Source organism: Oratosquilla oratoria, chromosome 6 (assembly GCF_046742065.1).
Source record: "Oratosquilla oratoria isolate Oo_2021 chromosome 6, ASM4674206v1, whole genome shotgun sequence".
Taxonomy (NCBI): Eukaryota; Metazoa; Arthropoda; class Malacostraca; order Stomatopoda; family Squillidae; genus Oratosquilla; species Oratosquilla oratoria.
This window is the reverse complement of record NC_134782.1, coordinates 5,353,375-5,364,068: the sequence shown is the minus strand read 5'-3', so window position 1 is coordinate 5,364,068 and position 10,694 is coordinate 5,353,375. Positions and strand designations below refer to the sequence as shown.

The window sequence follows — 10,694 nt, the reverse complement described above, 5'->3', positions numbered from 1 at the left end:
CAAGGATAAGAGACGGAAAATCAGAAAGGAAAAAACGTATAATTAAATATGGGGAGAAACAGTGATAATTAATATTGATAAAGAAAATGGCATCGGGGGTTGAAGACCAGAGGGGCAAATGAATATGAAGACAGACGAAAATAAAAAAAAAATAAAAAAAGGCGGGGAGGCTAGGGAAAGGAGGAAATGAAAATGAACGATAATGATTCCAATGAGGCTTAACCATAAATGAAATGTGACAAGTTGTAATGAGTGATAACGATCAAAACAAAACCGACATGAGACTATTTGGTCCATAACAAGGTCACATGACCCTCTAAAAAAGACTATGATAAAAATAAGTAATAAAAAAGTAAAGACAAATAAGTGAATGAATGAATAAATAGATTAAGAATAAAAAAGCACAAGAAAAAAAAATTATGATATCGGCCTTTATTATAAAAGTTTCACCCAACACAGATTCCCACTTTTTTTTTCTTTTTCTATATTATATCGTTCATGCAGCCCTTAGAAAATAAGAGAACAAATAAATAAAAATAAAGATCCCGCTGTCCCAAAATGAGTCAAAAATGCACTGAAAGAGAAAAAAAAATTAACTCAAAAAACTAAAATCAAATATTCTATTAAAATACCCCACTTCATCGTTCGCGCATCTTTCCAATAAATACATAAATAAATACATAAATAGATAAGAAAGTAAATAAACATGATAATCATAAAGCCATCCACTTGAGACGCAACTCCCAAACAAATCAGAAGAAAAAATAAAATAAGATAAACTCAAAAACGAAAAAGAAGACGAATATCATTCGGCCGACATGGGTTCTTGGTGGTCTTGCAGAAGACCTCGAGAGCCCGCGTCATAAGTCAAGTCACGTGACAAGGAGTGCCAGTGCCACGGGCCCAAGCGATCCTTCAGGCACAGATAGTGCCAACTTCGTGAGGAACAGAAGCTTCCTCCCTTCATGGCCGGGTTTCTCGTAATAGGAACGCGAACCCCGGACACGCACCCCGGACAAGTAACCCGGACACGCACGCCGGACAAGCAACCTGGACAAGCACCCCTGGAACACGTACCCCTGGACATACATCCCGGAAACGCTTCCCCCGGACAGGCACCCCGGACACTCAACCCGCATAAGCACCCCGGAACACGTACCCCGGACAAGCACCCCGGACACTCAACCCGGACAAGCACCCCGGAAAACGTACCCCAGGCAAGCACCCCCGAACATACATCCTAGACAAGCATCCCGGACAAGCACCCGGATACTCACCCCGGATACACACCCCGGATAGGTAACCCGGACACGCACCCCGGACATACACCCCGGACACCCACCCCCGGAAACACATCAAAGGACACGCACCCCGGACATGGACCCCCGGACATGCACCCCGGACATGGACTCCTGGACATGCACCCCTGGATATACATCCTGGACACACTCACCCGGACACGCACCCCGGACATGAACCCCCGGATATACATCTGGACACGCATCCCCGAACACGCACCCAGGACATGAACCCCGGATAAACATTCTGGCTAAGTTCCCGGACAGGCATCCCCCCAGATACGTACCCCCGGACAAGCACCCCGCACATGCACCCCGGACACGAACCCTGGATACACAGTTACGAAGAGAGAGCGAAACTTATTCCCCATGGTCTTGAATCATGTCCTGGGCTGGTGATTGAGAACTATTACCTTCCCGGATGAGAGCGTCATATTTCATATGGCCGGATGTGTGTGTGTGCGTGTGTGTGCGTGTGTGTGTGTGTGTGTGTGTGTGTGTGTGTGTGTGTGTGTGTGTGTGTGTGTAAATTTTCCTCTTGCCCTTCTCTCCGTCTTTGTCTCCCCCTCGTCTTCCTCGTCTACATCTTATTTTCTCTCTCTCTCTCTCTCTCTCTCTCTCTCTCTCTCTCTCTCTCTCTCTCTCTCTCTCTCTCTCTCTCTCTCTTTCTTTCTTTCTCTCTCGTTCTCTCTCTCTCCTGCCTTCGCAGTGGTTTGCCATTCCATTAGATCGTCCGAGGGGGGAGGGGAGGAGGGGGGAGAGGGGGAGATGGAGGTGGACGTGTCCTCCATTGTCTTCTTCGCCGCCTCCTTCCTCCTCCAGCATCCGGCAAGATTCGCGACAAGAGGCGTTGTCAATACACTAAAGCTTCCGGTGATCAAGGAGAACCTCTTGTTCTCCTCCGCTCCCGGATCGTCCGGAAGAGTCTGGGAAGGAGCCTGGGGGCACGTCTTACTCACGGAGGATAAGAATATGTGTGTGTGTGTGTGTGTGTCTGTGCGTGTGTTTGTGCGTGTGTGTGTGTGTGTGTGTGTGTGTGTGTGTGTGTGTGTGTGTGTGTGTGTGTGTGTGTGTGTGTGTGTGTGTGTGTGTGTGTGTAAGTGTGTGTGTGTGTGTGTGTGTGTGTGTGTGTGTATGTGTGTGTGTGTGTGTGTGTGTGTGTGTGTGTGTGTGTGTGTGTGTGTGTGTGTGTGTGTGTGTGTGTGTGTGTGTGTGTGTGTGTGTGTAATTCACCATGGTCTTAGATCAAGTGTTGGACTCGTGATCGACAGCCACTACCCTCCCGGAAGAGAGCCCAGAGCTCATATATGACCGATCTATGGGTAATGCTGTAACCTCACAAGCACACACATATCCAACTCCCCACCCACGAGAGTTGGAGTAACGACCCGCAGCGCAGCGATATTGAAATTATTTCAGCCCTGGGCAGGATTCCAAACCGGACCGTCGTGTGTGTGTGTGTGTGTGTGTGTGTGTGTGTGTGTGTGTGTGTGTGTGTGTGTGTGTGTGTGTGTGTGTGTGTGTGTGTGTGTGTGTGTGTGTGTGTGTGTGTGTGTGTGTGTGTGTGTGTGTGTGCTGAATTTGTTATTATCATGGTTTTGACATCGTTGTTGTTTTCACCGTCGTCGCTTTTGTCGTCATCATCATCGTCGTTGCCGTAATCTTTCTTCATTGTCATCGTCATCGCCATCCTTTATCGTCGTCGTTGTCATCATCATTGTAATTGTCCTCGTCGTCATTGACGTAGTCATCCTCACAGTCATTATCGTCCTAGTCGTTGTCGTCGTCGCCATCTCCGACATCATTATCGTCATCGTCATCATCAACGACGTCATGATCGTCATCATCGTCATCGCCAACGACGTTCATGGAGGCGGAGTAGAAGGATGAAAAAGTGATCTTCAGCGAGCGGATGATGGATGCTCCAAGTTGGGAGTGGCAGAGCTGGCCATCGATCTGGCCCGAGGTCCCCCGGATCGAGGTGATGATATTGTCGCGGCGTAACAAATCACTTCAGGTGGGGAGGGGACGGGCACAGAACCTAGCGGGCGGCGCGGCGGCGAGGCCTATAAGGCGACGAGGCGTTCCACCTCGAGGAAGAGCGAGCACCTTTGCTCAGTACACGAAGAGGACCTGGGTCCTTGGGATGTCTGCCTGTGGACGTGAGGACTCGAACTCAGGTCACCCAAGGTGTCGAAAAAGATAATCATAGGTAGTAAAGGACCATGTTAGTACCTTCAAACCGACGACACCTCTTTGAGAGCGTGAGAGGGAGAGAGAAAGGGGGGGAAGTGGGAGAGGGAGGGGGGGGGATGAAAGAGACTGCACGGCAACATCGTCATGCTGGTTCAGACTAACTGCAAGACAGATGGAGACCAATACGACGACGACGGTTCTGGCGGCGCCGCCGAGGATCACGTGACCTCCTCCTCCCCCTCCTCCTCTTCCTCTTCGCAAGGGAGAAGGGCCATGAGAAGGCGAGAAGCGAAACCAGCAGTGTTGACATCTACCGTGATAAGCAGTGAATGTGACACTGTCACATTCAACCCCTCCCCCTCTCTACCTCTCCCTACCTCCCAATCAACCTCTCCTTCCCTCTCTCCCACCCAGTCTCCCCAACTCTGTCACCCTCTCTCCCTCACTCCCTCACTCCCAACATCTCCCTCCCTTCCAACCAATCTCTCCCTCACTCCCTAACTCTATCTCCCCCCCCTCCTTCCCATTCTCTCCTACTCTCTTCCCCTACCTCTCCCTCCCTCCCTCCCTCCATAAAAATTACGGTATATTCGGACACCACTTAAGAGTATTTACTTTTTCTTACACATATGAAACTTGGTATGATAAAATAAGCATCTGTGGTAAACGCGATAAAATGCTTTTCATATTACGTTTGAGAGTAAAGATGTAAAAACAAAAATATGAAAAAATAACTAATTAGTATTGTCAACATAACGTAAAATTTCTAACGCCGCATTTCAAAATAGATTAGACAAAAAATATACCCACCCAAGACCAGTACATCAACCTCGACAACAAAAGCGAATCGCATTTCATTCCACAAAACCGAATTTCATTTCAGTCTTTTTTTCGATACTCGTTGAACCTACCTTGGTCAGGCATGAAGTCTGTCCTGTACTATATATCAGTCCATCCTTAGACACTGGTGAACTAGTTATGTGTACACAGTTTCTGGTGTAAAACCATTTTTTCACACATAGATTTCTTGAATCTCCTTCACGCCATAACTTACAATGTAAACAGTGTGTGACGTCACAGGTGGGCCGGCAGAATGTTACCCTTACTGAAAAACTTAAATAAGTAATTTTAGCAGCTGCAGTTCTGTATTTTTGTCATTTATATGCATATAAAACTAAATAAAATAAATCAATTCAACAATTACAATGGTAGATCTTTTTTGCATGATTGATCAGATTTTCAAAAACTACTCTTTGACTTCGTGTCGAATGAGAGAGAGAGACACGTACCCAAAACAAATTGAGAAGACTTGACGCAGAGGAACTGCGTTTACTGGAACCACTTTGCATATTACCCAAAAGTTTTGTAAATGTTATGAGCAACTTAGCCAATGGTGGCAAAACTCGTTTTGTGAGAGCAAAGTGTCATAAGAACTATATAATTCAAATTCTTGGGTGACCCGAACGGTGTGGCCGGGATAACGAATGATCTTCCGACCACGAGGTGCTAAGATGAGTGTGGGGCGATGTCTGGGTGTTGGATGGGCGTCGGGTAGGTGCATGCTTTGACTCGGCGACCCCCCCCTTTTAAAGGGGAAAAAGGCCTTTTGGTATGTATCTATGTACTTACTGCAAGATTTTCATTTCTTAACTAATTATGGTGGGTAACACATAACACCGTGTTCTTCTATATAAATTTATCAAAAGACTTATTCTAATCACATTATAAAAATGTATTGACAAAAATAGATTAAATTTTTCTATCAAGTAAATTGTGTGAGTTGGTCCCAACTCAATATAATAAAATGTTTCTATTCCCTACAATGATCGTGTAGATCGATTTGATTTTTCTTTGTGAAATTTTTCGTTTCACTACGTTTCATGATAACTATGTTTATTGAATTATTTTTCTTTCGTCCTTGTGACCTTGCGATATCTTGATAGTGTCTCCATTATCTTAGTGATATAGTCTCTAATACATAATATGAATTTAGAAAGATTGTATGTGATCATGTAATCTGGAATTGTAAGATAAGGAGTCAATATTACACTGAGCCACGTGGAGAACGAGGTTGCTGAGATCGTCCTTATCAAAGGGTCGTTCTGTCGATGTTCCTCACGAACTCAAGAGTCGATCTTGTTAACGAGATCGCAGAGGCGTTCCTGAAGAACATGTCATTCAGTCGAAGTTTTCCACGAGCTCAGAGTCGAACTGGTTAGCGACGCTGCTGAGACCCTCTTTATCGACGGGTCGTTCTCTCGAAGTTCCTCATGAACTCAAGGAGATCTGGTTGCCGAGACTTTCCTGAAGAATATGTCGCTCTGTCGAAGTTCCTTACGAACTCAAAGTCGATCTGGTTAACGAGGTCGCTGAGACTTTACTGAAGAATATGTCGCTCTGTCGAAGTTCTCCACGAACTCAAAGATGAACAGGTAACGAGGACCAGATTGACTTTGTATTCTGTAAGCTTGATGTCAACTCCAGCCCACTGCAAAAAAGAACTTCTTTTCCTGAGTGTACAACGGAGGTTCACTCTTGATCTCTTCTCTTCTAACTGTCGCCGGGGTGGTTTATTGAGTTGAGGATTAACCCCCTCTTCGCTGGAGGTTATCCCTTTCAATGTATTGAGCTTGTTATTATATATCTTTTATTTCACGATTTTTTTCCACTACACTACAAAAACAAAACCAGCAACACATCTTTTGCTCCTCAACAAACCAAAACAAAAATAAGATAAAATAGAATGAAATAAATGAAAGAATAAAGAAACAGTTCTATATCTCTATATACCCCCTATCTATATCTTCCATATACCGTTCTATATAAACTACATCGTCCAAGTACTTGTCCTAAGGCATCTTCGAAGTCCAAATCGTATCACAGACGTCCACTTCCTTGAGAAGTTTGTTCCATCCGTGTAATCCTCAACAACGACTGAGGGCGAGAGCTGCTGAAGCGCTGGTGATCAAGAGTAAGGAGAAGGCTTCAGGCTGAAGGACACTACTGCCATCTTTGCTGACCACACCTTCGGCAACGTCACTGTAATATTCGAAATCTGTACCTGAAGAAGAATAAGATAAAGTAAAACAAAACAAAACAAAATAAAATAAAATAAAATAAAATAAAATAAAATAAAATAAAGTAAAATGACATAAAATAAAATAAGATAAAAACAAAATAAAATAAAATAGAATAAAACAAAATCAAATAAAGTTAGAATAAGATAGAATAGAAAATAAAACAAAGTGAAGAAAAGAAAATAATGAAATACAATCAAATCAAATCAAATCAATTGAAATGAAAATATTAATATGAAATAAGTTGAAACGAAATATGATAAAATGAATAAGATGAAGTTAAACAAGATGAAATGAAATAAAAATAAGCCAAACAAAATAGAATAAAAAATAAGTAAAACACAACTAATCAAATAAAACGTAATCAATGTACATTTACGCATACATCTACCATCATTGGATAAAGTTGGGCTGGGTGGGGTTAGGCTGGGTTGGGTTGGGTTAGGCTGGGTTGGGTTGGGTTAGGCTGGGTTGGGTTGGGTTAGGCTGGGTTGGGTTGGGTTAGGCTGGGTTGGGTTGGGTTAGGCTGGGTTGGGTTGGGTTGGGTTGGGTTGGGTTGGGTTGGGTTGGGTTGGGTTGGGTTGGGTTGGGTTGGGTTGGGTTGGGTTGGGTTAGGATGGGTTGGGTTGAGTCAGGCTAGGCTGGGTTGGGTTGGGTTGGGATAGGCTGGGTTGGGTTGGGTTGGGTCGGGTTAGGCTGGGTTGGGTTTGGTTAGGCTGGGTTGGGTTAGGCTGGGTTGGGTTGGATTAGGCTGGGTTGGGTTAGCCTGGGTTTGGTTGAGCTAGGCTAGGCTGGGTTGGGTTGCGTTGGATTAGGCTGGGTTTGGTTGGGTTAGGCTCCGTTGGGTTGGGTTATGGGTTATGGGTGGGGCTGGGTTATGAGTTCTGGGTTATGGGTTGGGTTGGGTTACGGGTTGCGTTGGGTTAGGCTGGGTTGGGTTATGGGTTGCGTTGGGTTAGGCTGGGTTGGTTGGGTCAGGCTGGTTTGGGTTGGGTTAGGCTGGGTTGGGTTGGGCTATGCTGGGTTGGGTTGGATTAGGCTATGCTGGGTTAGGTTGGGTTAGGCTGGTTTGGATTAGGCTGGGTTGGGTTAGGCTGGGTTAAGTTGGGTTGGGTTGGGTTGGGTTGGGTTGGGTTGGGTTGGGTTGGGTTGGGTTGGGTTGGGTTGGGTTGGGTTGGGTTGGGTTGGGTTGGGTTGGGTTGGGTTGGGTTGGGTTGGGTTGGGTTGGGTTGGGTTGAGTTGGTTTGGGTTGAATTGGGTTGGATTGAATTGGGTTGGATTGGGTTTGGTTTGGTTGGGTTGGGTTAGGTTGGGTTAGGTTGGGTTAGGTTGGGTTGGGTTGGAATGGGTTGGGTTGGGTTGGGTTGGGTTATGGTGGGTTAGGTCGGGTTAGGTTGGGTTAGGTTAGATTAGGTGAACTTGGGTAAAGTTAGATAAGACTAAGTAAGATTAGGTTAAGTAAAAGAGATTAAGGTAAGGTAAGACTAGCTTATTTGAATTAGGTTAAGTTAGGTTAGGTTAACTCACAGGAAAAATTTACGAGGAATTGAATAGGCACATTTATAACATCGAATTGGTAAACACTTCTGAAAAAAAATCCGCGTGCGAGAGGATCAACCAACAAATTATTAAACAGTTTAGGTTCAAAACAAAACAGAAATAAAATGGAGTTATTAAGACTCGTGTAAAGCTTTTCACAGGCGTTTCTATCCCTGAGGACAGTACAACGCCTTTATGAGGAGCATTGACCCTGTAGCAAGCGCTACTCAGGTAGACTACGTGGTCGAGTGATCGAAGGTGATGACGTGATGAGTGTCTCAATCCGTTCTATCTTTATTGTGTAAGTGACAGGCTTATACTCGTATAGTACTCATAGTGCTCCGGGATCACGCGACAGTCCGATCAGCCAATCAGTGATCGCCTCGTGACCTGAAGGGCTGCCGACCCGGTGCGTCCCTAACAATAGTCGCCAAGATCGGCGAGGTGGTTTGTTTCCGTAGCCAATTACCCGTTAGCCTGCTTGGAAAAGCGGTCGTTTGTGGTGTGAACGCCACAACCCCATTATTCCAATAGGATCCGGTGCAGGTTCGCAATTTGTGGTCATGTCCAAACAGAACGTGGAGTGTAGAGACTTGGACATGATACGATGTCATTCGTGCAGATGTAAACTATGTAGGTATGAAGCAGCATTCAAAACATAGAAATAATAGATAGATAATCAAATAGCTGAATAGAGAGGTGGGTAGATAGATAAAAAGATGAATAGATAGATGGGTAGATAGACAGATAGGCAGACATATAGACAGAGAGAGAGAAAGGGAGAGGGAGAGAGAGGAAAAAAGTGTCATGCACATACACGCGCGCGCACACACACAACATGTACGTAAAAACACATGTGTAAATGTTCACACATATACACATGCACGCATATATGTGCTTACTTCTGCAGCAAATTAAGCAAGAAAAAATAAATAAAGAACAAGTGAGACCCTACCAGGCAGAACATGGACCCGAACTGAGGCTTCTGTGGAGGGGTGAGAGGAAGAACAGTTGTACATTCCAGAGTCCTCCAAGGTCGCTTTCTCGATCACCAGCTTCGAAATGGCCTTCGAACTCGACGAAGGAGGAACTAGAGACGAGTTATGTAAATCAATGTAGATTAATTCTCCTGAAGCGGTTTTTGCGAAGTCACTCGATACCTGAGGCCCAGCGGGATGGGAGAGTTCCTCGGACGATAGAGGGGGACGTGATGGTTCTTCGGGAGCTTCTTTTTCGTTGAAGTTCTTCCTGGCAGACATTGAGTTTCTCTTGTGGTCGTACCTGACGATCTGACCGTCGTGGTTCCAGATGACGTATGCAGGTGGCTTTACAAACTGTAACGAAAATTGTAATAAAAAACGGTAATCACAATATTTATCTATTCATTTGTCCCTTTATTCATTCATTCATTTATTTATCTATCTGACTGTTCATTTATGAGATCGAAACCTTTATTGGTACGACGTTTCGCTTGATACAGCTTTTTCAAGTACAGACATAAGGCAAACACTCACAGTCTTGTCGGATTTTGCCATTGTGTTTCATCTATTTACTTATGTATTTATTTACTTGTTCATTATATTTTTACCTACTACTTATATATTCTAATTACTTATTTACCTTGAACCAGAAATAGAGGAAGGCTCTGCTAAAGACTTGCTTACTTACGTTGTCTATGACGCACTCAAGAGTCAGTCTCCGACCCTCGGCGATGACGATCCCGCCAGAACCTCCGGAGATGGTCGCTCTCGGCTGCAGAACCCTGAGGTCCGTCTTTTTAACCAGTGAACCCATACTCGTCGAAGTCTGAGGTGATGAACAAGAGGTACTAGATACAGTCACGAACCAAAGTATTGACCCACAACGTCAAAATGATCATTTTATTTTTTCATCTATTTATTTTTATTGTTTGGTTTTGTCGAGTACGTAATATACGTGGAATTTAGCTTACAATTTTCTTGAATGGGTAAGAAAAGTTGTTAGTCAAAGAATTTCAATTTTGTATCATAAAAAATATCTGTGGGTGCGTCAGAAATTTTGTTCGTGACTGTACAATCACGGTACTAAAACTTCCCCAGTGCGGTATAGACTGTAAGGAAAGAAGCGCTGGTAAGCAGTGGGTAATGATGATGGTAATAAGGATGACATCATCTCTCTTTCAGCTTCACTATCAACGCTGAATCTCCTCAACTTTTGAAACCGAAGCTTCAGTGCTTCAGTAAGATGGCAAGAAGATCACACCTGGAGACCCTTAGCCGAAGCCGTTGTCTTTGTCCATTGTGCTCGGATAGCCAGAAGTGGAAAGAAGAAAGGTGGAAATGGGGGAGAGGGAGAGGGGAAGAGTAAGAAAGGGGGAGAGGGGAGAAAGGGGAAGGGGGGAAAGGGGAAAGCGGGGACGCGGAGAGGTGGAGACGGGGAGACGGAGAGAGAGAGAGGGGGGGAAGGGGAAAGGTGGAAAGGGAAGATGGGGAGAGGGGGAGATCGGCAAAGAGGAGTGGAAGGAAGGGGAACAGGAGTAAAGGGGAAAGGGGAGAGGGGGAGAGGGGGAAAAGGGGAAAGGGGGAAAGGGGGAAAGGGGGGGACT

General features: G+C 44.9%; 1 protein-coding gene across 1 annotated transcript in view; it reads right to left on the bottom strand.

The window, feature by feature from the left end:
- Window positions 1–5,175: 5,175 nt before the first annotated feature.
- Window positions 5,176–10,694, bottom strand: part of LOC143025921 (uncharacterized) — a 16,967-nt gene continuing 11,448 nt past the window's right edge. The window contains exons 6-8 of the mRNA XM_076185903.1: window positions 9,779–9,916; window positions 9,066–9,444; window positions 5,176–6,555 (exon numbers count right to left, since the gene is read on the bottom strand). Coding sequence (XP_076042018.1) covers window positions 6,419–6,555; window positions 9,066–9,444; window positions 9,779–9,916 — 654 coding nt within the window. The 3' untranslated portion in view covers window positions 5,176–6,418. The remainder of the gene's footprint in view (window positions 6,556–9,065; window positions 9,445–9,778; window positions 9,917–10,694) is intronic.